Raw genomic sequence first — 27,056 nt, 5'->3', positions numbered from 1 at the left:
TTTGTTTTTTAAAACATTTGAAGCGAGAAATAGACGATGCAGTACAAGAAATTTGATTCCATTTGATCAACACTCAATTCCAACTTGGAATACTTTCATTACCGTAAGCAAGGAAATAACTTTGTTTTGTTGTCACTTTTGGGTCAATTTATTAATTTGTGTATTAAGTAGCTGTGTAATAAGCAGGATAATGTATGGCTGGGTGGTCATTGTTTATAGATTAACCCATTTAGACCTGAGGCCGATTCTACAAATGCCTTCTAAATCCTGACAAAACCCATGTTTCTATGTCAGTCAGTCAGTCGTGACATTTTCATGTCAAGGACCCCCAAAAATATATGTAATTGGCCAACGACCCCCATCTGAAAATATGTTGTTACAGGAAGCAAAGATTTGAGCTAAAAACGTTCACTCTGAAAGAATATATTCAAAGATTTGCCACATTTTCACGATTCAAAAATAAATAGCAGATCTAAAACCGTAGCGCGGCACCGAGTGGGCTTGTAGATCTGCTATTTTTCAATAGCTAAAGTATAACATAATGCTTAAAACACCAACAGGGGTTCCTGTCCTGAATCACCCTGTCTGTGATTTATCTATCAACAATGACCACCCAGCCATACATTATCCCTTACTTATGGAAGAACAGGATACTGATATCATTATTAGTAATGTATTATTTATATCCAAACTAGATAGCTAAATGTTCTGGACACTATTTTATATTGAGAAAACATCCACAGATCTTCCTACCCAGAAATATCTGTTTGTTTTAAAAAAAACATTCTGATCCGGTCCATTTCAATAATTACTTGGGTAGCTATGTCACAGAAGTACGGCAATTTTGCAATGGGGTTATGTTTTGAGATAAAGCAGCAGGAGCCCTTTTCTTTATTTAATACGGCAGGGGCCCCTGAGATCAGGCAGGGTTAGGAATCACTGACAAATAAATATGGCACTTTAAGAAGTCTATCTGTATCTCTGGTTGTGAGATACCATTCAGATTCATCATCAGTCACAATAACATGTATCCACCAGTTGATGTGCATACTTCATTGTAGTGCATTCATCATAGCTTGGGCTTGCTTCAGCTCTGTAAAAAACATAAAGGAAAAACTGTCATTAGGCATAAACCTGTAACTGGCTGTAACAACCTTTACTGATCCATTGGTCTAGTCTTGCATACCCAGATAATCAGAGATCTATCAGCAGTATCAGTTACCATCGCCCATAATCCATCTCGCCCTGTTTTTTTTCCTGCCGACCTCACACTGACCGCTTGGTGCGGCGGTTCTTGTATTCTTTATTTTGTTTTACTGAGAATAAGGTTAGAAATAAGTTTAGGGTTAGGCATAGTTTTACTGGGGTTAAGTTTGGGAATATGGTTAGGTTTTGGCACCGTTTTACTGAGGTTAAGGTTAGGAATAAGGTTAGGTTTAACCATTTAAGCATCATTTACTTAGGTTACTTTAGGAATACCAGGCTGAGCAGTTCTGCTCAGATACCAGAGCAATGACTAGTGCAGAGTGGATGGGATTATGGGCTGTATGGTGCGGGTCATCTAACCATGCATTAATTGCGTTCAATTAATTTATTAAAAAAATAATTAACTCATTTAACTCAGTTACTTTCACAGACCTAATTTTTTAAATAACAAACTGTAGTTGATAATGTTGACCTCAAACGGAAAGAGACAATAATTGTTCATCAGTTTTAACAAAACACAGAACTAACCTGTCAGCAAGACTCTGAACTTGTCAGCAGAAATAGAGACAACAGTGGTTTCAGTGGAGCCTGACTCTGCACCTTGCGCCTGCAGTTTAAGCTGCACCGTCGGTTTGTTCACCTCCCTCAGCTCACTGGAGCTCAGCGTGTAGTCCACCCGCCAGGAAACTACCTCTAGACGGCCAACTGAAACACAACAACACAACACAGCAAAGTGGTGTCCTCACCGTCATTATGAAAGTCCCTGTCAAAAGAGCAACCAAAGCTTTTTTTTGCCTTGTCATTAGTAATGTAACAGGTTGAAGTGTGTGTGGGGGTGGAGGGGGTACTTGTCATTAGTAATGATGTGACAGGTTGAAGTGGGGGGGAGATACTTACGTCTCAAACTTGTCTCTCTCAGTTTGTCTTGCAGCGCACTATGCTTGTCCTCGTATGACTTGCACAGCCCAGTTGTGTGTTCTAATAGCAAAAGTGCATATACATAACACACACACACACACACACACACACACACACACACACACACACACACACACACACACACACACACACACACACACACACACACACACACACACACACACACACACACACACACACACACACACACACACACACACACACACACACACACACACACACACACACACACACACACACACAAACACACAAATTAAGAATTTCACCCGCTGGCCAAGTGGTCCAGGCGCATGCCACATTTAGGCTTTGGCCTGACAGTGCGTTGTGTGTTCGAGTCCCGTTCATGACGACCTGCAGGGGGAGAGAGGAGGAAGACATCCCTCCTCCTCTCTCTCCCCTTTCCTGTCAGTGTTCACTTGATACTATCAATAAAGGCAGAAGGTAATCCAGCTTGACAGCGTGTAGCGGGTTCGAGTCCCGATCCCGACGACCGCTGCATGTCTCCCCCCCCCCCCCAGTCTCTGCATGTCACCCACTTATTTAGTTGTGTAAACCTGTGATTTATTTGACAATAAAGTTGGAATGACGTACACAGCAACATACTGCATTCATTATGAAACTGTGGCAGGATAAATGAGACTGTGGTGTCTCACCACAGTCTAATTGATGGGAAACATGAAGGGAGTCGCCTTTCATGCGGTGTACGTGTACAATGTCACATTCACAAATGTAAAGCGAGACATTGAAAAACATAATCATTCTGAGCTGCCCTTCAAAATAAGCATGCCCCTTTCTAGGAATTGTCTGTGTTTTTAAACTGTCTGGAGATGGGTCCTGAAAACATGCTTCTCGTGCAATTCTTCTGAACAATGTCAACAGTGTCCATTGTCAATTACAATTTACAATTTAGGCATTTAGCAGACGCTCTTAATCCAGAGCGACTTACAATAGGCAAGAACAAAAAGCATGGGAATACATCACATATGTAAAAATGCATTTATCGCGAAACGTGGGTAAGCTAAGAACGTGACTAGAACATATCTATATAATGACACTATACATATAAACTATAACTAGAACATATCTATATAATGACACTATACATATAAACTACACATATATGCTATACTATGCTGTACATATATACTATGAAGTGCTATGGCTACATACAATGCACTTATTGTGCTGTCTACATGACATGCTATAAGTCTGTTTCAAATGCTATATAAGTCTAAGAAGTGCTGTCTAAGGGGGGTAGGGTAAGTGCTATGGGCCATGATGGAGTCTGAAAAGGTGGGTTTTCAGACTACGGCGGAAGATCGGGAGTGATGCTGCAGTTCTGATTGCAACGGGAAGTGCATTCCACAGTTTTGGGGCCAGAAGGGAGAAGAGTTTGGGACGTGTGGAGCGTTGTCCCGGCGTTTTTAGTGAGGGTACTTCCAGGTTCCCTGCGTTGGCTGATCTGAGTGCGCGGGAGGGTTTGTAGGGTTCAATCATGCTGGCAAGATATGGGGGAGCCATACCTTTGGTTGCTTTAAATGCCAACATCAGAGTTTTGTATTCTGTGCGGGCAGCGACCGGGAGCCAGTGCAGGGAGCGGAGCAGGGGGGAGACATGTGAGAATTTTGGCTGGTTGAAGACCAAGCGAGCTGCGGCATTTTGGATCAGTTGGAGAGGCTTCAGTGCACATGCCGGTAGGCCAGTAAGGAGAGAGTTACAATAGTCAAGTTTTGACAGGACTGTTGTCTGGATTAGGAGCTGGGATGATTCCTGGGTGAGGAACGGTCTAATTCGTCGTATGTTATAGAGTGTGAACCTACAGGATCGAGTGACAGCTGTGATGTGAGTTTTGAACGAGAGCTGACTGTCCAGGACATTGTCCATCACAACCATGTTGCATCGGCAGTGAGTGTGCAACACTTTAACCAAGAGACCCCGTTTCTGGTGAAGCCCGACCCTTGACCCTCTATAACTTGGGTTAGGTACTTTTCAATAAAGGAGTAGCAAAGGGGCTTTTTTCCCCCACCAAGAGTAGACTCTAGAAACTTCTGCCAAACTGACCCCAATTGTGCAGGATTATTTCTCCCTGGGTCAAACAGCCCTTCTGTCTGCCTTACCAAACCCTGCCTTGTAACATAACTCTTCAACTGGCCTCGCCTGTCAAGTGAGCACCATCTGAAAACAACCTGTAGCATAGACATACGAGACCTCTCAAATCTTCACAGGCAAGTAGAAAGTGTTAGACCCACCTTTAGGCAGACCAAGCTGCTGCAGCTCACTGGATAGGGATTCACTGTCAACATCATGCTTTGCTGCACTGGACAGAATGAAGCTGAGCACTGCAACACTGGCTTTGATGTCTCCACTCTCTTAAAATACATTTACAACATAAACGTAAAGCATAGAAATAAAAGAAACATACTAGTGCATTGCTATTGTGAAAGGGTGGACAGTGTCCAGTCTAGCTGCAGCCACACACAATTCAAAATTAGAAGAAAAACAATATACAGTGTATATCGCCAGAGGCCAAAACTGTTTTGTGCAATTAAGTTCAATCATTCCCTTACTTTTAACAGTGCAACATCAAGCAGAATCAAACATAAATTATCTTACCAAACTTGGCATCTGCAGTAAGTTTTGCAACTTTATCATACTGAAAGAGAAGTATGACAATTAAACATTAGGTGCGCAACATCTTAATATTATATGACTTAGCCTAAGATTTAGACTCTCATAGATGTATTTTATCGATTTCGACATTTTCAATCCACGAGTGTCTAAGGCTTTATTTCCCTGAGGACAGAGCTTTAGAGTATATATATATTAATAGAGAAGGCACCGGATTTCTCCTCCCATCCACTTACATCAAGTTGCTCAAAAGCGCATGAGGCGATTTCACTCCTTCTTCCGGGTAGGAACAGAGTGCATTCTGGGATGGATTGGGCCAAATCGTGAACGCGCTGGTCCGTTGACTATCATTGCACGCGTTCACGTATGAAACAGCGTTCACATGTCATTGCCCCATAAGCACATCAGTGCCCCATTTACTTAGGTTAGGTTTAAGGTTAGGTTTAGGCATAGTTTTACTGAGGTTAGGCGTTAGGGTAAGGTTTAGGCATAGTTTCAAAAAGGAGAACTGTCAATCACAGCGACAACTGGCCAATCACAGAGGGGGCTCCCTAGAACACTGGTCGGATAAAATATAAGGTGCTTACCCTGATGCCCCACGTGTTAGAGAGGTCTAGGGTGCTTGTGCAATGTATTAGTCCGTAGTTTTCAATAAATAAGTGTTTAAAACCCGTTCGTGGTCGATTGTGGCAGCGGTGGCCGAACGGATTGCGGAGCGGTCTTGATACCGGAAGGTCACCAGTTCGAATCAGCGGTCCGACACGTTAAAATTACCACCGCTGAAGTGCCCTTGAACAAGGCATTGAACCACTACGATGAAATGTTCTATGAGCAGGGCCTGGCTGGAAACAAGTTCTTGAGCTTAGCCCAGATACCCTGGGTAAATATAGTAATCATTTAATTTAATTTCATCCTATCTGAAGTTCCCACTGGCGGTAGTGAGGGGCGCCTCAGGTGAAAGACGGAATTACGCTCAACGTAAACAAGAAGTAAACGAGGAGGGAAAATAGCGTTCGGCCACATACGGGATTAAAACACTTCTTTATTGAAAACTACGGACTAATACATTGCACAAGCACGCCGCAGGCCGCTCTAACATTTGGGCATCAGGGTAAGCACCTTATATTTTGCATGTTTACATGCTCGGAGCCCTAAGGCCTCAGCTGGTGTCCGTCCTCTACCCTCAGAGAAATAAAGCCTCTCGTAGTGTCGGACATCTACGAGGGTCTAAATATTAGGCTAAATATAGCTATGCATTGATTGATCACTTTATTAACAGTTTGGAAAACCGTACAGAGGTATAATCATACATCATGCTAAAATGATTACACACAAAGTCTTACAAGGGCTTGTTTATATTGTGGTCTAGCCGCAATTTGCAACTCTAGATCCCATTATACAAAATCTAGAGTTGCAATTGCGGCTAATTGTGGTCCTGCATCAGGCAAATCATTGAACTCACATCAATGCCCTCTCCGAGTAAATCTTTCAGTACTTGAGCGCAGAGGAGCTTCATCTTCACACTTGACTGCAAGGCAACGCAGAGATGGGAAAGTGTTTTTGATCAGGGCAAGTATATCATTATGTGCTTCATTTATTGTAGCAGCTATAGCTAACGTTAGCAATGCATTTACTAGAGACTAGTACTTACTATCTTAGCCAATGTGCTTATTTCGGCGAGCACCCAGTCTGGGCAATCCAAATCTCCACAGAAACGGAACCGCTAAGAACAGACGAAACGTAGCGTTTTAAGTGTTATGTTATTATAAGCATTATTATTTTTAGCATAGCTAAGCTCGCTAACTTAATTGGTCTGTCTGTATTCAGAATCGTTTGAATCGAAACAACGAGGTCAATGAACGCATTACATGCATACCACATTATATGCAAGCTATACATAAAGGCGACTGGGAATAGTTAGTATGACAACTTTGTACTGAAGAAAGCAAACAGTAAAAATGAATAACTTTACCATAGTTGTGTTCTGTTATTGTTGTTGCTCCGTCAACGACCTATCAGTATCATATCGCGATAGTAACGAGAGACACCACGCTCAGTGTTGCCGGATTGTGAGAGAGAAATAAGCGAGCAGGTCCATGAAAACAATCCCAAAAGAAGCCGGCTATTTGAAAATAGCAGATCTACAAGCTCGCAACGCGTCGCACTGCGTCACGTTGTGAGCTTGTAGATCATCATGGAAAAACTTTAACACAAATCTTGTATGCGGTTCCTGGCACAAAATATTTTTAGATGTAGGATCCTATTGGACACATAGGCCTACATTAATCTGAAGGTCCTTGACATGAAAATGTGTGAGAATCACTGGTTTGTTTGTTACCTATTTGTAACAACCATTTGTTTTTACCCTCTACCTTAGACACGACCTACAGCAAGTTGGAAGGAGAAGGGCTTGGTCTCTTTTAGTGAGGGAATTTTCAGTTCTTTGGGAGGTATTGCTAATTTGCTACTACCTACAACACATCTGTATCAACAAGTATGTTCAGTTTTTTTCAACTACGTAACTTTGCCAGCACCCACTTTACGTCCTTTCCTACCCTACATACCTGTAGTAAAAACATCTTAAAGACTTTAATGGCCTCTTCAGACTCTTCGAATAACATTTCTTCAATTTATAGTTCTCTTGTTTCTTCCCAAACATCCTCACTTTTTTGGATTGAAGTATACATGGGAAAGAGAACTTGGGACTGAGCCGGGGGAGGATTTGTGGAGAGAGGCACTATAGACAGTATTTACTCTTCCTGCGGCTGTGCCGTATGTGTTTAGTTCAATTCAAAGTAGTCCACAGGATTCATTACACTATAGGGCCAAGCTGAGCATCATTCCCCTGCAGACCACACACATACTTTTTTCTCTGCTTAAAGCTTTTTTCCTTTTTTCCTACATCTTTCTTTGATACCCTGTCCCTCACTGTCCATTGATCGCTATTTTTGGTGTGTCTCCTGGCAGATTCAATACCAGAAAGATCTGGTTGCATTTGCTTCTCTTATAGCTAGACGGGGGAGTATATTGCTACAATGGAAGAGTCCTAGCCCCCCTCCCACAAGTTACAACATCCTGGTTAAAAGACCTGTCATCATTTCTTCATTTAGAGAAAATAAAACTTACAGTCAAAGAGGCCCCTTGAATGGTTTCCACAGAACCTGGGACCCATTTCTTGCATATATCAACTCTCTCACTGAGATTGATTGATTTTTTTTCCTACCTTCTTTTCTCTACCCATTTTTTTCCTCTATCTATACATATTTTTCTTACTTTATATTTTGAATTACTATTATTGATTGATTGATTATTTATTAACAGTTTGCAGAATTACAGTACACTAGCCCTTACCCGTTGTGATATTGCCCCCCCCCCCTTGTGGCCGCCGGGGGTACTGGGCCCTGGGTGCGTTTTTAATTCACTAATAAATTCATTATTAATCATTAATGTGTAAAATCAAAAAAAGGGCTTCGTTAAGACCTCCATATTATTATGGTCAATGCCTGTGTGAAAAGTGGGAGCGATTGGTGCAGGTGGTGAGGAGATACGGTGGTGTTTCTGACACACATTCATTCATTCAGACAGACTGAATTATAGTATGATGATGATGATGATAGTATGATGATGATATGATGATTTCAAGTATAACTCAATACAAAAAAACGGAACAACTGTGAGTGGACGACACCATAAAGCATTACACTTGTTTACAATAGGGCCCACCATTTTCAATTCATCAACACATTTAGAGACGTACGAATATACACACAACTATATAGTCAAAACAGGAAATCATGATAGAGGAGCCTCCTCTGAGGAGGTAAAAAGGGAAAAGAAACATATACAGTGAGGGGGAAAAGGGGTGGGTGGAGGATTCAGATTTTACAGGGGCCAGTTTCGAATGATTATTATTATTATTATTAATAATACTATTGTTACACACATTGAATTGTGCTTAACTCTATAATTCTCCCCTCAGGGTGGGTGGGAGATGTTTTTATGGTGTTGTTTTTATTTCATGTTTTGTATTGTTCCTTTTTACAATAAAAAAGTTGTTAAAAAAAAAAAAAAGAGAATCACTGGTTTAAACGACATTAGGAAACAAGCCCAAATCAGCAACTACCGGTAGGCTATACACTTTAGAAACAAGACCCAAAAAACAAGCTACTTTACAGAAAAAATACATTCAAAGTCGCTTATAATAAGCGGACATGGCAACACTGCCAATGACAGGGTAGGTAAGCAAGCTCAGAGTTTCCACCACTACAGTCTGACTACAGCCAGTGAGTAGTGAGTGAGTTGTTCTGTAGTACATTTGGCTTTCACAGTAACTTGAAGTCTATGATTCACGTACACATCTCGCCGTGGCTGGAAACACACACGGAAATGGCACAATGACCACCACAAGCAAGAGGGGGAAAAAATGAAACCATTCATTGTCATTTATCTTATTTGTTGGTATTTTCATTCAAAGCTTTGTGATGGATTCATACACATGGAAGATACACCACCCAGTCTCGGAGAGAGGGATATTCCCAGGTTGCTGTTAAACCAAGGTAAACTCTGCCTGCATGCTGCTGTGGGTTGTTTGAAAATAATCAGTCAAGTAGTGTGGTGTAAAAGGTTTTCAGATTATTATTTATGTAGAAATACACCTTGAAGCAGCTGCCAGCTGGCAAAGGTTTGATTTGATTTGCTGCTGTGGTAGTTTCACCTGTCCTACATCATAATTTATAAATTATTGTATGATTTGTAGTATAACTTAAAGGTGGTGTAAGTGATATGTTTTAATAAAATCAAAACAAAGTGTTTTGTTAAGTTAAAGCTATATTCTGACAATTGTGTTTGTCCAGCTTAATTTTTTTTAATAATAATCAGTTTCCAATTCCAAATTGTTCAGCTAATTTATTTAATCACTTCCAATTGCACTTGTTTATCCTGTATGGCTTGCTATATCAGATATCGCTCCTTCTTGGATGAAATTGATATCCTGACCTGAACGTAGCCTAATTTATGTTTTCTAAAGAGCTGGAGATATGGGAAGACCTAAATCTGCAAAGTAACTATGACTGTAGGCTATGGATGCTTTAGGCTTATGATACCTTTTGCACTTTGTAATTAAAATATATTTTCTTTGCATCCAAAGAGCCATTTTGGACAGATTCTGTGAATAAGCATTGCAATACTATGACTTTGTTGACATTGATATCGCCTACTGAGCCATCACATACATATGCCCATTAGTCTGAAGTCAATTCGAAAAGAAATCCTCTGAGGTGCAGTTGATCTATGCGTGCTGCTGACCATACACAGTAATTACTGGCACAGATCAATTTGTCTTCCAAAATTGCTCACAAACACAGACTATTATCCCAACTATCTCACGGAAACTAATAGCCTAATAATTTCTCTTTCCAGACAGAATCAATGGTCAGCTGCCATATCCCAGCACTCAGAACCATAGCGTCTTCTTCCAACCAGAGGATTCTGATGAACTGTATGTGGGAGGCACTGACTTTGTGTTAAAAATCGACGTGGATAACAATAGTATTATTGAGGTAGGTCACTTCAGATAACTCTGTGTGCTTTATTTCATGTACCCGTTTTTATTCTTAACTTCAATTAATTAATTTCTAAACTTCGCTGCTTTGTCATTCACTTGCCACTCCAATTAAAATACAGTGTTTTGTCTTCTTCAATATATACAGGGCTTCAGGCCTGAAGGATTGAAACCCTATTGTTTTAAAATGTCTTCTCTATTCTTTTCCTACTCGTAATTTACAGCCAGATCTGTGCTATGCCATGCATGTTCAGCCACACATTTCTTGCATTTGTAATGACCCTAGTGGTTGATTTGAATGAAACTGTACTGTACTGATAGTATGTTGGCACATTTTGTGATGAACTGAACCTTGGCAGAAGGAAAAAGAATAAGCATAAAAACAATAGGGGTTCAGCACCCCTAATTACAATTAATAAAATGTGTTAGAACAAAACAAATTATGGAAATTGGAAATCCATTTCCAAAATAGGAAGGAAAGCAATCATGCCCTTCCTCAAAAACAAACAAAATAAACAGACAAAACAACATCCCTTCCCTTGGAAGGTCTACTTTACGCAATGAGAACCAAGTGACATTCAGTCATACAACAGCTTTCAGGACATCACGCATAACAAAAATTAGTACTTTACTACTCTTAAAATAATCTACTTTTAGTTGCTTTAAAAAGCTTTACTAGTCTATTTTATTAAGTGGTAGCACATAATCCTACAGTATATTGCCTGTTTGGTGTCTGTCATTGATATACTGTATGTGTACAAATCTGACTGTAGTTTATAGACTTGCAATAAGTAGCAGTGTTTTGTAACAGGTTATCGTCTGTCATGCTATTGTGTGAAACACAATGAATAGGTAGTCTGGAGCGGAATAAAGCTCCAGCAGCACCACACGGCTTGTCAACGGCAGCTGATGCCTAACACAAACAGGCCATGAAGACCACTGTGTAGTTTCCATCACATGTTTGAGTGGTGCAGCCACTCCAAGGAACAGCAATGTGTGTCCTTTTGTATGTCTGTACCAACAGGTGACAAAGTGGCGCTGTTGAGCTTCACACTTGATGGGACGCTGAGTTTTTAGTGTAACACCAGCACAGAGCACAGTGCAGTACAGATTACATAGTCCGACAGCCAATAGTCCGACACCCCCAACAGCACCCCTCAGTTCAGACGGGTCTGATTTTTATTCCACAAGTGGAAATGAGGTAGGCTCATTAGGGTTAATTTCCGAACTACAATCGGAATTGAAGATGAATTAGTCCGTGCAGGTTACATCTATTTTGGAAATTGTGGTCAAAGTCTTATATATATCTGATCTTATATAATACAAACAAACCCAACTTGAGCTTGGGTAAGTTGGGTTTGTTTGTATGACTTGTTTCAGGGTGTAGGAGTCAGAGGACGGAGGAGGTGTAGTTCTATTTCAGAAATCTATGGCCATGTTGATTCAGATTTTTCAAATTCTTTCTCCTCCCATGGATGCTTAGTCACATGAAAACAAAGCATTGTCAGACTAACGGACTACCATTGACCTTGACAGAATTTATTCCTGACCTATATGATTGTTGTTTTCTGCTCATACTCTTTGCATCCATTTCCGATAATTATGTGGTGGAGCATATTTAACATTTGGTACAAAAGAGAATTTCTCTCTTAGCCTGAATGAGAGAATTTTCGTCCAGCTATAACAGACATTCCTTGGTCAGAGAAAAAAACCAAACGTGTTATTTGGGCACTGGGACATGTGTGGAATGTGGCTTTTGGATGGATGGATGGTTCAGCTGCTTCTTGACAGCTTTGAGGAATCGTTTTCTTCTTCTTATTTTGAGAGACCTCCTTTTATCCTGAAGTGGAATTAAATTGAATTTAAAGGACAATAACATGTCTTTCCCCTGCAGGAATTCTTGCTGAAAACAACTGGCACACAGGAGGGTTCAACTTCAGAGGTTAGTAAATAGAGAATGATGTGTAGAATTATATATACTTTTTTATTTGCTAATTCTACAGCAGTACTGTTGATAACAGACTCTATATTGCAGGGCCCACAGCAAAATGTCATCACAGTTATTCAGAGGTTCCAGGACAGTCTTTTTGTCTGTGGAACTAATGGCCACACGCCACAGTGTTGGAAGCTGGTGAGTGTGCATACGCCATACAGTAATTACGCAGTTTTATGCAGATACCTGAAATCTGTCTACCATGTGTTCACGTTTTCTTTAATCTACATTGGTTTGTGTGGTGGCCTAGTCATCAAAAACAGGACTTATAGGGGCTTATGTGGTATTTTGGGGCGTGAAGCTGTAGTGTTTTGAGGCATTCATTACACTCGCCTAGGATTTAAAGTGTCTGGGCGTAACATTTTAATTGAGTGAGGCTGAATTGTTATGTTCTGCTGTCATACAATATACTGTATGCTCATTGCTCCCTCAATTCTATGGGATTTCCTATGATGTTAATCTTCATCTTTGCAGTATTCCCAGGTGAACAATCAGTCACAGGAGATAATAGAAAGCTATGAGGGAACTGGAATATCTCCCTATGTTTACACACATAACTCACTGTCTCTCATAGTAGGTATGTGAAATACAGTTTCTTGCATAATGTTGATACGTGTTGTTTAGATTTAGAAAATCATATTTAAGCCTGGCAGTGTTACATAACCACTGTGAGCCATGAAGTAGAGACTTGCTAGTGCAATAACACAGAGTGATACTAAATTATGGAAACTGTGAGCTTTTATCCATGTAATGTCTGTGCTATTCTTAGAGGGAGACTTATATGCAGCAGCGCCCTTGGATAGTGATGGGAGCTCCCTACAATTCAGAAGGAAAGCAGGAGGTAGAACCCATGTCTGGATGTATGAAAAGTGGGTGTCAGGTGAGTGTTCACATAATCATAAAGAATCATACTTCCCCAAAAACGAATTTCACCCACTTCTTTACCTTGTAAACCTGTGATGTGACAATAAAACTGATTCTGATTCATTGCGGCGCATATCAAGTTTGCCAATGTACTGACTTCTTTTTAAATGGAACACTTGGTACTTAGGGCATGGTGTTAGGTGTTGTTGGGGGGGGGGCGGACCTAGGTAGGCCGGGGGACTAAGTAATGTAGGTATATAGGCTTTAAGTTATTAAATTAACTTTCTCTCTTCTCACAGAGCCCACCTTCATCTCTGCCTTCTGGGTGAAGCGGGAGGATGACCCAGACAACGAAAAGATCTATGTCTTTTTCCGTGAGAAGAACTCTGACAGCAGTCCAGACGCTGACCCGTGGATTTCTAGAGTGGCCAGAGTCTGCAAGGTACTGTACACACACGAACACACCACAGAGCATTCAGTAATGAGGCCAGTGACCTGGTTGTTATTGCTGGGAAAGGAATTCAATGCTCACCTACGGTAAGCAGACAGAGTGAAGTGTCCCCTGCTGAGAGATTAAGCTTCTTAACTTCAGCACAAATAGCCTGCCCGATAACGGTCTCAATCTCGTTAAGTAAGGTGGTGTAAGGACATTACTTGTGATATGGACTTTTGTAGGCACAATAAGAACACAGTGTAAGTAGCCTACTTAAGTAAGGTGAAAAGTAAAATGTGTATGCACAGTAAGTGCAGAAAACAGGCCATAGATACAGTATTTACAAATTGCCAGGGACCCCCATAAGAGAGAAGATTAATTTGTACACTCTGAGTTACAGACCCACAAGGGTCCATTTTGTTCCAAAGTATCATTCAGCTGGGGACCCCCTGGAACTCCCTCAAGGACCCCTGGGGGTCCAGGGACCCCACTTTGAGAACGACTGATTTACAGTACATACTGTAATATGAAACAAGCATTGTTTTGAAGAAATCTGGAAGAATGCAGACAATGATGAAATATCAAATACCATACAATATCTACTACAAAATGCCTACTGACATTTTAACACATATTTTACTGAGCTAATCTATAAGACATCCCTCAATGTAACTGTAGCTTTGTATGTTTGTCACTGCATTTCTTTCATTTCCTCTCTACAGTATTTGAAGACTGTGAGAACATACAGTGAAACCCCATTGCCAAGCAGTTTTCTGTTTAGACTCGGATCAGATCTCATCTGTAATGTCAGCCACTATTCATGCGTTTCATCTCTTTGTTTTTACCTTGTGCATTTTAATTTTTATATGCCCACTCAAATGAATTATTTATTACACTGACTGCGCTGAGAAAGAAGAGATGGTAAATGCAGCAGGTGTATGTAATGAACACCCTCAGGCCATGAGAACCTGATGGTAGTCTCTGTCCAGAGTGGGCGTGTCAAACCCAAAGCAGGGTCACCTAAGTGCAGACAGAGGCCGAGGCAGTATGACTGCTTTAAATTATAGAACCTGGCATGGAACTAGGAACAAAGATTCAGCTTCCTGAATCTTTGTTCCTAGTTGGAAACATAGACGGGTGGATACAGTAGAACATTTGACATTTAGTACTACCCAGACAACCAAATGCAAAACAAAACACTCCCAAACGTAAATCTATTCTGTGAGACCATACATAAATCACTCCATTGGTCAGCCCTACCAACGTGTGCGTGCGTGTGTGCATGTGTGCGTGTGCCGTGTGTGCACCTCGGAACTGGACAAAAATACCGGACAGAACCATGACAGTGCAGGGGCCCATGCCTCGATCCAGGCCAAAGTCAATGTGACTTCAGCCATTTGCAGTCCAACCACCTGTACTCACACTATACACATCATCACCTCGTCAGGAGGCATCATGTGGAATGGTGAGGGCAGTGTTAGAACAGCTAGCACAGCATTGTAGCTATTTACCTAGCTGAGTCTCCTTTTCCAAGGAGACCTTTAACAGTGCGGCTGTGTTTTATGTTTTATCTGGCATCAGTGGCATGGATACCCATGGCTTCTGGACATACCAAGACTATACTAGCCTTCGCAGTTTGTTCTAGATCAGGGGTGGGCAACTTTGACGATGGAGAGGCGGGCCACTATTATTTCCACACTAACTCCAGAGGGCCACATTGCATATTTCTTCATAGCAAAAATAGCCGATGTACAAACTCTCGTCGCACTGCGATGCGTTTTGAACTTGTAGACTTTCCGTCGTAGTCTGAAAACCCACCTTTTCAGACTCCATCATGGCCCGTAGCACTTGCCCTAGCCCCTCAGATAAGCAATTTATGTAGACTTATACATTTTATACAGACTTATAGCATGTTACGTAGACGGCACTAGAATTGCATTTTATGTAGTCATAGCACTTTATAGTATATGTATAGCATAGTATAGTATGTATAGTTTATATGTATAGTTGCATTATATAGATATTCCAAGGTTACGTTCTTAGCTTACGCATGTTAATGATAACTACTTTTTATGTATGTGATGTATTGCCATGCTTTTTGTTCTTGCTTAATGTAAATCGCTCTGGATTAAGAGTGTCTGCTAAATGCCTAAATTGTAAATCAGCTATTTGCTATATTTGAATTTAAATGCTGAATTATTTTTTTGCTATTTTTGAATTGGAATCCTAAAAAGTAACCTTTTTATTTAATTTCAAATACATTTAGTTATAGTTATGTTTAACTTCATGAACTAAATTCATACACACATAAAAAAGACAATAAAATGTTAATAGTCATTAAGCTACTAATAGACTGAAGTAATTAATTATTTAGAACAGCAGAAATCACTAATAACCAGCGGGTCGCATTAAGTGAAGGTGGGGGCCGCATGTGGACCCCGGACCGCCAGTTGTCCATGTATGTTCTAGATTTCCTGTCCGAACCGATCCTACTGATCAGAACTGTTGCATGTGTATCTACATGAAAATTGGAAAACAGACTCTTAATCGACCAACTTAAATGATTGCAGGTGGATGAAGGTGGTTCAAAGAGATTCTTCCAGAACATGTGGACCTCTTTCCTGAAGGCCCGGCTTGTGTGCGGCTTTCCAGATGAGCCACTCTATTTCAACCGTCTTCAGGATATCTACGTGCAGCATGCTGAAGAAGACTGGCGTAAGACCAAGGTCTACGCTCTTTTCACAAGCAGCTGGTTAGTCATTCTCCCTGCCCGTTTGATTGGCAACCAAGCATCAACACTTAATATGACCTTTAACACACACACACACACACACACACACACACACACACACACACAGAGGCCAGGGAGGAGTACAGTACAGCACAGTACCACTCACTTCAGACGGGTCTGATTTTTTCTTATGGTATAGCTCCTCAGAGGCAAGCCATCTAGAAGAGGGTCGGTCTGTATATCTGTCTTGTCTGTGTGTCTCTGGAGCTAATCTCTCAGAGGCAAGCCATCTAGAAGAGGGTCGGTCTGTATATCTGTCTTGTCTGTGTGTCTCTGGAGCTAATCTCTCAGAGGCAAGCCATCTAGAAGAGGGTCGGTCTGTATATCTGTCTTCAAGTGTCTTGTCTGTGTGTCTCTGGAGCTAATCTCTCAGAGGCAAGCCATCTAGAAGAGGGTCGGTCTGTATATCTGTCTTGTCTGTGTGTCTCTGGAGCTAATCTCGCAGCTGGACTGATCTCTTGTGCTCACTGCCAGTAGGCGACAGAAGCATCTCCACTAATCTCTTTTCACGTATGTTTTATACTCTTTGAAATAGTTTCAAAGCATTTTATAATGGAAGGCAATGGGGCTCTGAATGGGCTGAAACATTGCCCCATTTTAATTTATTTCTAACATTTAACTATTAACTCTAGTTTTGTTCAATGACAAGTTGCAGGGATAAAAGGGTGACAAAATAAAGTAACAGTAGCTAATAAACAGAGATTTGTTATGCTATCATGGACTCGGAACTGTCTAACTTCATCTCCATTTCTTTCTAGGAACTCCACAGCACTTTGCATCTACTCCATTGCAGACATTGAAGAAATATTTGACAAGTCAACCTTCAAGGGTTATGATAAAGAGATTCCAAACCCTCGGCCAGGAACTGTAAGTAATCTTTTTTTCCTTTTGTTTTTAATGTGAATGTATGACTAACTACAATGGGTGTGCTGGGAAATGTTTTGATAGATGGGAGGAACTGTAGAAAATGTGCTTGTTTCTTCTCCATGAGAGCAGTTGTATCCTAGCAACAGCTATATTGTACACATTTACATGTTAAGCTCGGCTAGATTTTCAACTGTACCTCTGTTGAGACAGTTGTAATTGTGTGTCAAATAGAGTTACTACTAATTATGTGTTTTTAAATGGTTTCATGTTTTGCTCTCCAACGTAGCTCGCCAATCTCAGCTTGTTGTTTCTAACTTTCCATGATAAAACTGTGGTGGGCTCCATAACAGGAGGCGGTTGACATTTGGATTTGTACAAATTGTTTATCTCCACCCATCTCAAACCACATTTTGTTTGGTCTGTGTTACCGTTAGAATAGCCTTGGGTACCGATTCGTTGTTTACTGTTATGACTGCAGTCTGCTCTCAGTTTGTGAACTGTTTGTGCACAGTGTCTTTAAGATCATCAGCTCAGTGGCCTTGTGGTTAGAGTGTGCCCTGAAACTGGGAGGTCGGGGTTCGATCCCCGGCCGGGTCATACCAAAGACTGTAAAAATTGGGACCCAATGCCTCCCTGGTTGGCACTCAGAGTCAGCATCAAATAGTTGGTTCCCGGGTGTGGCACGGCTGTGGCTCACCGCTCCAAGAGATGGGTCTAAATGCGGAGAACACATTTTGCATACACATGTATGTGACAAATAGTAGGACTTTAACCTAATCTTTTAATCACATGGTATTGTATTTTGTAGACAACCACTGCTATTTTCTTTTCTTTTTCAGTGTTTAACCTTTATTTTATAGTAATAGCCATCACTCCGACATACGATAAGCCGATAAGGAAGGCTTCACGGCCAAACGTGTCCGTGTATGCTGCAACAGACTGAGTGCTCCTTTTTTGTTTTCTACTGTAACCTTTATTTTAACCTTAATTTGAAATGTTTGTATTTGTAAGGTTAGAGTTACAGACAGTAGCATCATGTAACATTAAACCTGATCTTATACTTTATAACGCTGTCGTGTAGCGAAAATAGACGGTTTACATGGTCTGTTGTAAGCTTCTATTTTTGCCTACACTGGCACGCCCAAAACAGGGACGACAGGGTTAATGTGGTTAGTGGATATCAGAACCATTGAATTACGACAGAGTTACGACACCTCCATTCACTTCATGGGGCGGCCCATAGGGGTGGATATGGGGAGCATAGATGGGGAGCCGAAGTGTGACAAAGCCCTGGACCGGAAGTTGACGGAATTCACTGGAATCTATGGGAGCCGAGTAGACTAGAAATGAACAAACATCAATTTTAATGACCGTGACCTTTGTAAAAAAATTATAATAATCAATGCAGACAAATGAAAGACAGCTCTCGATGAAAACAATGTATTTAAAACAACCACTTGTCACACTCCAGCTCTGCTTGACTAGTGCCTGAGTGCTCAGTTTCTGACCCCTCAATGACGCAACTCTCCCATCTAAAACTAGTGGATAAGTGGATATGTAATCTCCCAAGACAGATTCAGCACCACTGCCTTAAACATGTAGTGTTAGTTTAGTAGGAATAAATACAGAAACACCAAGTTCCTGTTTAACACAAAAAAAGTTTTTTTCCCCCAGAGGCAAAAATACAGAATTGGTTCCCCGATTGGTGGATATTGTGAACTTGAAAAAAGTGCCTCATGTCCGTTTGTCTGCTTGCAGTGTATGAAAAACAGCAGGAGCCTGTCGATGGCCACCGTGAACATTGTGAAGGATCACCCAGAGATGAGTGACTGGATCCACCCATTACACCATCATGCTCCATTCTACAAAAACAACTACAACTATACCAAGATAGTGGTGGATAGGGTCCAGGCTGCAGACCAGAGGACTTACAATGTCCTGCTCCTTGCCACCGGTATGTCATGGATGGATAGTCTGCTTCAGTGGCCCAGAAGCCTCATTTATACTTCATTGATAGACAATGATACTCATTTATTTGTGTTATTTTTGTGGAACTGTCATACAATTAAGTATAAATTAGGTGTTTTCCATTTTATTATTACTTGCACAAGCAGAGCGCGCAAGTACTGTTTTCGGCTGCATACTGTATGTCGGTGACTGCCTCGGCCAATCAGGGATTGTGAAGTTTTGGTGGTCCCCTTGGCCAATCAGGGGTGTATTATTGGTGGCGTCGCTTGAATGGTGGTCCCTTATTGGCCGTTGATAGTGACGTAACTAAGGTACGTTTCAAGGTTGGTATAAGGTCAATAAGGGTCTAAAGGGTTTAGAAAAGCAGTTGTAATTAGTTAGTAGCAGTACTTGCGCTCTCTGCTCGCGCACAAGTAGGCCATGTATGGCCTACTTGTGTGCAAGGCGCAAGTTGGCACCTCGACAGAGTGCATTTCTAGTTGTTATAGTAGTCGATTTTATCCCAGGGTCAGAGGATGTTGAGAACAATGGACTGAGAATATATAAATATCAAACAGAAAACAATCTAATGGCATGAACTATTCACTGTTCAAACTATTCACACTGTCCTCATCACACAGACTCGGGGAAGATCCACAAAGTGCTAGAGGATGGATCTGAACCTTTTATCATTGCTGAAACTGAACTCTCCAACCACTCAGCCATTCAGACGATGAAACTTGACTCCAAAAAGGTACAAATATCATTACAGTAAAGGGTGATCAATAGTAGTTTATACATTATAGTGTATTAGTGACATTTTGTCATCTAATAAGCAGAGAAATATCAGCTTGCCTGTGGATTATTGTCACTTTGCAGCGTGTTGATCGGGTTTCAGTACCCAGCATTGGCTGGGTTATTACGTGGGTGAAATAGAGGCTCTCAAGCTCCTTTTCTCGATTGAGCTCTTTTTCAGACCTCACACATAACTTCCATCCCTTTCTCCCTCCCACTCCCTCTCTTTCTCTGATCGAGCTCTGTTGTGACACACATGGCTGTGCAGAGAGCTCTGAGGGGGCAGGGGCTCAAACCCCAGAAAAGGGCACATGTGTGGGCATGCGTAGCGTGCGCCGATTTTTGGGGGGTCCGTCCCTTGTGCCATTTCATGTCATTGGACAGTAAAATAAGCAATACATTCACATTAGTCTGAAACTAAAACTGACTGATTGCAGCCAGCATATTAAAAGTATAATTATAAATAATAATTATGATTGTGGAATTATCATTACTTGTCAAATGTGATTTGATGTAAAAATGCAGCATGTCCTCGAATTGTGATTTAGAATTGTTTTCTTTTGATGTCTTTTTATTTTCCGTTTCTCTTGCATACAGAAAAAGCTAATAGTGGGCTTCCGAGAGAAAATCTCCATAATGGACCTCCAGCGTTGTGAAGACTATAACAGTTCCTGTGAAGCGTGTGTCCTGGCCCGTGACCCTTACTGTGCCTGGACTGAGTTAGGATGCAAACCTACAGTCCCGTAAGTAGAACAATTGAATTTCAGAGCTTATATGGATTCATGCATCATACTGTACAGTGGGGAGTCCATAGCTGAATGCATAGGGAGTATACCAGGGAGTTGCAATTCTCTGATCATCAAGTTGCTGGTTCGATTCCCCGGCCGGCCATAGTATTTGCTGAATTTCATCCCCCTGCTCTCTCGCCGCATTTCCTGTCTCTATCCACTGTCACTGTCAATAAAGGTTGCTTTTCATTGTCCAGTTCTAAAATAGTCAAATGCACCCATGAGAATAATAATAATCTAAGAATATATTCTTAAATATAGTGTCTGATATTTCTCTGTTTCTACAGTTTTTGTTATGAAAAACACAATGCACAATAGTGAGCCGTTTTAGGTGAGAAGTAAGGAGCAGTGGGAACCTGTTATCTCCCTTCCTCCAGACATGGGAGGGAGAGAGCAGAGCGCTGTTCTCTGTGAATGGGTTATTGTGCTAAAAACATTTAGCTTTCTCTCAACAGCAGCTGCGAGCTGGTGGTCTTGACACAATGACTTACTGTAACACATGTTGATTTACTGTCCAGGGGTGAAGGCTAACGAGCTTTAAGACAACTTGAAATGAAATGAAATGAAATCTATATTTACCCAGGGTATCTGGGCTAAGCTCAAGAACTTGTTTCCAGCCAGGCCCTGCTCATAGAACACATTTCATCGTAGTGGTTCAATGCCTTGTTCAAGGGCACTTCAGCGGTGGTAATTTTAACGTGTCGGACGGCTGATTCGAACTAGGAACCTTCCGGTATCAAGACCGCGCCGCTATCCGTTCGGCCACCGCTGCCACTTAATGGAATGGATAAATTATTACTCTGACACATATTGGTTATTTCCTGGTAGGGATGTGCCGATGAGACATTTTGGCCGATATCGATATCCGATATAATGAATTGGTGTTATGGCCGATAACCGATATTACCAATGTCAAGTTCAAGTTCAAGCTTTATTTGTCTCCCGAGGAAGAAATTTGTCTTAGACAAGCATGGCCCTTATGCCCATGTCGCCGCAGAGCAGCGCCAAATACATCTTTCTTGCAACATCAAAGCGACCACCTCCGGTGAGACCGGTGTCGATATGATCTCATTCTGAATGAAAAAATATATAATAATTTTATACATTCTGAAGAATGCATGTATCTGCACTGTTCAAGCTGTTACTCTGGACTCGTTTATCTGTAAAGACAATCGGACTGATGCCGATTAATCAAAAAACAACTAGAATCAGCCGATACTGATGTGTTTGCCAATTAATCTCCCATCACTATTTCCTGGGCATTTTCAAGCCTTTATAGTACAATTACGGCAGTGGAATGAGACAGGAAATGCCAGGGAGGGAGGAATGTAGCAATAATGGGTCTCTTCACTTTTGCCCCTTTCTATTACCTCAAAGTTGTAGGTGCCCCAAACTAATTATGATCCAAAATGTAAAGAATAAAACATATCGACTTTTCCTTTTTTTTCTTCTATTTACATCAATATGTTTTTACTTTATTTGATTTTATTAATATGTTACAGTCTTTGCGATTTGGAAAAAATCTACATCCAAAGATTGTCAAATGACACAAAATGCTAATCTTGTAGCGAAGCAGCAGTTAAATTGCATGTTGCATGGGTCAGTGTGTGACATCAAGTGGAGCTGTCATGTGGGAATATTATAGCCTTGAAGCTGCAGGCCCCACGGAAGACAAACATGATAAGATGGCTTTCTATTTCCAGACAGTTTCCCACTAGAATATAGTGGGAAACTGTAAAGGGTCATCTAATCATTAGATGACCCTTTATGGTGAAGCAAAAGAAGACACCGCCAAGGATCCCTTCATGTTGTTTCCTTCTCTCCACCACTATACTGAAATATGATTAATGGTGCTTTAAATGTAGTTCTTGTCGAACTGCTGGGTAGTTATCTCCAGAATTGTTTGAAACATATTAACAATGCTGCTGTTGTTTACAGAGGGGCTATTCAAAATATCCCTGGAGTCCAAATGAATATCTCCTCCTGTCCTAACACTGCATCAGTAGGAGGTAAACTATAAAGATTACAAGCATTATTATCATACCATGTTCAGATTATAAGTGTGGAACAGCTGTCCAAATCTCTCCATTTGGTTATCCTCTTTCCCTCTAGATTCAAAGAAAACAAACAGGACCAGGCGGGAGAGTGCTTCAGCCATGCCGGGGGTTTTGAGGGCAGTCCATTCTGTTCCCTTGGGCGTCCCGTTCTATCTGTCTTGTCCAATAGACTCGTACCACGCCCAATACACATGGAATCACCAGGACCAGAGCAGCCCCTGTCAGCAAATGCAGTCCGACTGCCTGCACCTCATCCCTGCTATGACACAGGAGAACTACGGGAACTACCAGTGTGTGTCCACAGAGAGACAGTACACCAAAGTGGTGAAGGAATATCAGCTCGCTATGCAAAGTAGCCCGCGCACAACCATCAGCATTGAGGACGAGAAGAGTGTGCCCGAAGGTAATGGTGTGGGACTTGTGCCTCCGATGGGATGGGTCATGTGTGTAGCAACTGCAGTTACTGTGTCACAGCTTTTCAAATAGAATCCTTTTTTGGAATGAACATCTGTATCACCATAACACCCCTGACTCTCTGTGAAGTCTGACTGCTACACATCATTAAATACATCCTAATGAAGTTCTGACATGTGTGCACTGCGGATTCGAGTCCTTGCAGACGCTTCCGGGGCCAGGGCATGGGTTGGACTGCAGGAAATCCACATACAGGTCTGAGTCCCTCAACTCCGGCAATCTTCAAGCACTTGGCTTCCTTTAACAATTGAAATATTAACAGATGCTCTTAGCTAAGTAGCATGAACTGAAGTAAATAGAGTGCAATGAAAACGATTGTGGGATACCGGGTAAACATAAAACGTAGCATCTGTCTAATTAACATGCAATCTAAATAACATACTTCACATCTGTGGACCAGGCAGCAAACATCCATGTCCATCTAAACAACATAAATAGCATACTGTATGTGAACAAGTAACCAACATAAGTCTGCAATCTATAACTAGCGTCTATGGAGGAAAGCTAGAGGTTGAGTTATGGAGTCTGAAGGGTGAGTTTTTAGACTTCAGTGGATTTATGAGTCAGTGGGTGTGCAGCACTGACTCAGGCCGTCGGAGTCATTCATTCCACAGCTCCGAGCAAGGAGGGAGAGTAGTCTAGGATGATTGCAGTGTTGGCCAGGGCGAGAGACAGACAAATGTCCTGTGTTAGCTGATCTGCGGTGTGGATCACACCAGTGATCAGTGTGTGGAAAGAGGTAGGGGTGGATCACAATAACACAGCTTGTGAGCAAATACGGAGGGTTAAGAGTCTAGAGGACGCTTTAGTGTTGGCAACTATGGTCATGGTGTCGTATAGGGAAGGGACAGACAGGCGTCCTGTGTTAGCTGATCTGCGGTATATTTAAAGTGTGGAAAGAGGTAGGGGTGGATCACAATAACACAGCTTGGGAGCAAATACGTAGGGTTAAGAGTCTAGAGGACGTTTTAGTGTTGGCAACTATGGTCATGGTGTCGTATAGGGAAGGGACAGACAGGCGTCCTGTGTTGACAGTGTACTGTTAGTGTGTGGGGTGGATCATGTCCGGAAGACAGGCCTTCAACACCAGTGTTTTAAATTGGATGCTGGTAGCCAGTGAAGGGAATTCAGAAGGGGGAAGGCATGAAGAGGTAGGTTAACATTAGATGAGTTTACTTTAGACAATTTGTTAGTGGGAAGAGTGGAGAAAGAGCTTCTAACATCAATGATGTCTTGGTGGGTGACGGTAAGCTTCACTGGAGGGCGGTTACAAAGGGAGGAGAAGGTGGAGAAGAGCTTCCTTGGTTTAGAGGTAGAGGACTGAATCTAAGGCCTATTCATACTCCAGTTTTAGGTGATAAGGTGACCACCGAAAACTACAACATGACGTCACGCTACGCCATACGCGACTCACCGCTGACCTCAACACATCTCTCTGTTTTTACTAACCACCGTTTCGGTGGTCACCTTATCACCTAAAACCGGAGTATGAATAGGCCTTCTAGTAGTATGAGAGGAGTGTCATCTGCCGGTAAGGAGATGATGATAGTATCCACTCCCACAGAGGGACGGGTTATGTAATTGAGGAGTACAGATTTGCTTGATTGATCAAATATGGAGTGTTTGCAGCAGGTGTCTATACAGGTGTGTGGGCTGTGATGGAACAATTGACTGAAACTGTAGACAAATTGATGTTTAATTATCCATACTCGGTACTGCAAATTAAGCACACAACAAAACAATTAAAGGGACATTTCACCGTATGGAAGAAACTCCAGTCACTCAATGTTAATAGTATTTATAGTAGATAACAGTAGCACAATTTAAGACAGCCCTCCCCCTATCCACAAGGAGGAGCAGTGGACCAAATCAGTATGGGGATTGTAGTCCAGGAAGTGAACCCTGTGTCCATGACATCATGGAGCCCATGGACACTTTGAAATACTGAAATATCTAAAAACACAAATTACCCACGTACAAATCCCAGGAAAGTGTTTCTTGACTCCCAAACATCATTAAAATAAGATCTAGTTGCAAAAGGGGTGAAGTGGCCCTTTAACTACTTCATCTAGTCCAGAGACATATTGTAAGTTCAACACTTCACACTTCCTAAACTTGCACACTTGCACCTTTTTGAAGATGAGCTCACATGGTAGATTTATATAATATTTATATAAAATAAATCATTAAACATTTATTTTTAGACAGAAGACCAGATATCCTGTGTAACTACCTCTAGGCTCTATGCCCTCATTTTTTGAATGTTTTGTTTCCATTCGTTAGGTGTTCATAGTCATCTGATGTTTCTTTTTATTTCATGCATTTGCCTACTGTAGCACTTTGAGAATGGAATGTAAAGTGCATTATAAATAAAATCCATTATTATTATTATTACTATTAGTATTATTATTATTGTTATAATTATTATAATAACTGGCTGTGATTGGTGTAATTACGGTACACATTATTATAGCTATTCTGAAGCCCAAACATGGTTGACTGTTTGCTACTTACTTGCCTATACTCTCTGCCCTAGACCTAGTGCAGGGGTTCCCAACCTTTCTATTGCCATGAACCGGCTGACCGTTCATAAAATGTTTGCGGACCAGCAGGGGTGGGGGGTGGGGTTGTGCGTCTCTGCCCTAGAGGATAGGCAGGAGTACAGTAAATGCCCTGCAGCGATCACTGGTAATGGACCAGAGGGTGCAGGAAAGGGTGGAGTGAAATTGCGTTGCATGCATGTGAACTTACATAATTTCCCTATCCTGTTAGAACTGGTTTAATACCAGGCGTGTCCATTGGATGTTTTGGGAAAACATGCCATGAAAACGGCCCTGTTTCTGACCTGTAGCATGGGTCAATTCATGGTTACACTTTATCAGTGGGCTTTACCCAAAATGACATAATTTGCTGGATCTTCAAATGACAGATTCTTGGCTTAAAAAAACATGACTTCATGGTTTTAAGTATATTTTATATTAGCTGAAGGATTAACGTATTTTAAACGGCAAAAATGAAATAAAAAGTATTATACTGTAGTTAATAATTGAGTGCCTTTAAAACAATAATAATAATAAAAGAAAAAATACATTTTGGACATCATCTTCTTCGAGTCCGTAGCAATCTCAGATGATGTTCTGCCAATATGGGGCACAGGCCACAGCTGATGAGGTAGGTTCTGTCAGGTCTTCTGGACTGCACCGAGGGGCATCGGCACATTCCAGCAGGTAGGACATTGTCTGCACTGATCCACAGCTGCAGTGTCTTCTTCTTGATGTTGGCCCTTACTACTTGTTTGGTTGTCTGGAGGGGCAGGACTGTCTGCACGAAACTGGCTCTATAGATGGGAGCCTGCGTGGCGGTGCTACGAGGCCATGCAACTTGCAAGGGGCGTCTTAATGTCCATCTCCTGTGTTCTCCGCTCATCTTGATCGATACACAGTCGTCTGATGTGTGAGGGGGGGATGCCGGCTAGCCCATAGAGGAACGTGACAGGTGTTGTCTTGTGATGATGCGGCAGGTGTCATTTAAGACTGTGTCGACCAGTTTGGTGTGACGTGATCGGCTCTGGTTGAATCGGGAAACACTTACATGGCCGGCCGGCCGGCCAGGCCATGTAAGTGTATTTGAAGTCAAATACATGAGTGTAAAAAGACAGAAATCTCAAATCTGCACAGTCAAAATTGCAAACATCATAGTTTATTTCAAGCTTAT

The 27,056-nt window shown here is 41.5% G+C and overlaps 2 protein-coding genes across 4 annotated transcripts; one reads left to right on the top strand and one right to left on the bottom strand.

Annotated features, from left to right (window-relative positions):
* Nucleotides 1-6,868, bottom strand: commd4 (COMM domain containing 4). The gene is made up of 8 exons (XM_079501100.1): nucleotides 6,746-6,868; nucleotides 6,425-6,496; nucleotides 6,236-6,301; nucleotides 4,759-4,798; nucleotides 4,395-4,514; nucleotides 2,104-2,184; nucleotides 1,735-1,911; nucleotides 1-1,093 (listed from the first exon to the last, which is right to left on the bottom strand). The coding sequence occupies exons 1-8, from the start codon at nucleotides 6,746-6,748 to the stop codon at nucleotides 1,053-1,055; spliced, it is 600 nt and encodes a 199-aa protein (XP_079357226.1). The 5' UTR covers nucleotides 6,749-6,868; the 3' UTR covers nucleotides 1-1,052.
* Nucleotides 6,869-7,155: 287 nt separating this feature from the next.
* On the top strand, nucleotides 7,156-25,764 carry sema7a (semaphorin 7A (JohnMiltonHagen blood group)). 3 transcript variants are annotated; one of them, XM_079501552.1, is made up of 15 exons: nucleotides 7,156-7,223; nucleotides 9,248-9,329; nucleotides 10,192-10,331; nucleotides 12,228-12,275; nucleotides 12,369-12,464; nucleotides 12,801-12,903; nucleotides 13,096-13,206; nucleotides 13,490-13,632; nucleotides 16,194-16,375; nucleotides 17,173-17,281; nucleotides 19,040-19,235; nucleotides 19,870-19,982; nucleotides 20,621-20,766; nucleotides 22,750-22,820; nucleotides 22,924-25,764. In XM_079501552.1, the coding sequence occupies exons 2-15, from the start codon at nucleotides 9,269-9,271 to the stop codon at nucleotides 23,352-23,354; spliced, it is 1,950 nt and encodes a 649-aa protein (XP_079357678.1). In that variant the 5' UTR covers nucleotides 7,156-7,223; nucleotides 9,248-9,268; the 3' UTR covers nucleotides 23,355-25,764. The 3 variants fall into 3 exon arrangements, with proteins under 3 accessions (XP_079357678.1, XP_079357679.1, XP_079357677.1); XM_079501553.1 differs by having other exon boundaries at nucleotides 7,169-7,267; XM_079501551.1 differs by lacking the exon at nucleotides 7,156-7,223 and having other exon boundaries at nucleotides 9,057-9,329.
* Nucleotides 25,765-27,056: the final 1,292 nt, after the last annotated feature.

The sequence above is a fragment of the Electrona antarctica genome (genome assembly GCF_951216825.1).
Source record: "Electrona antarctica genome assembly, chromosome: 5".
Taxonomy (NCBI): domain Eukaryota; kingdom Metazoa; phylum Chordata; class Actinopteri; order Myctophiformes; family Myctophidae; genus Electrona; species Electrona antarctica.
This window is presented reverse-complemented; position numbering and strand designations above follow the sequence as displayed.

Coding starts and splice junctions, on each gene's coding strand:
- commd4 (XM_079501100.1), bottom strand. Junction 4,515..4,758: donor TACTGCAGATGCCAAGTTTG/GTAAGATAATTT, acceptor ATGTATTTTAAG/AGAGTGGAGACATCAAAGCC. Junction 1,912..2,103: donor GAGAGAGACAAGTTTGAGAC/GTAAGTATCTCC, acceptor GTTGTGTTTCAG/TTGGCCGTCTAGAGGTAGTT.
- sema7a (XM_079501551.1), top strand. CDS start 9,197: ATGAAACCATTCATTGTCATTTATCTTATTTGTTGGTATTTTCATTCA. Junction 19,983..20,620: donor TGAAACTTGACTCCAAAAAG/GTACAAATATCA, acceptor TCTTGCATACAG/AAAAAGCTAATAGTGGGCTT. Junction 22,821..22,923: donor TAACACTGCATCAGTAGGAG/GTAAACTATAAA, acceptor CTTTCCCTCTAG/ATTCAAAGAAAACAAACAGG.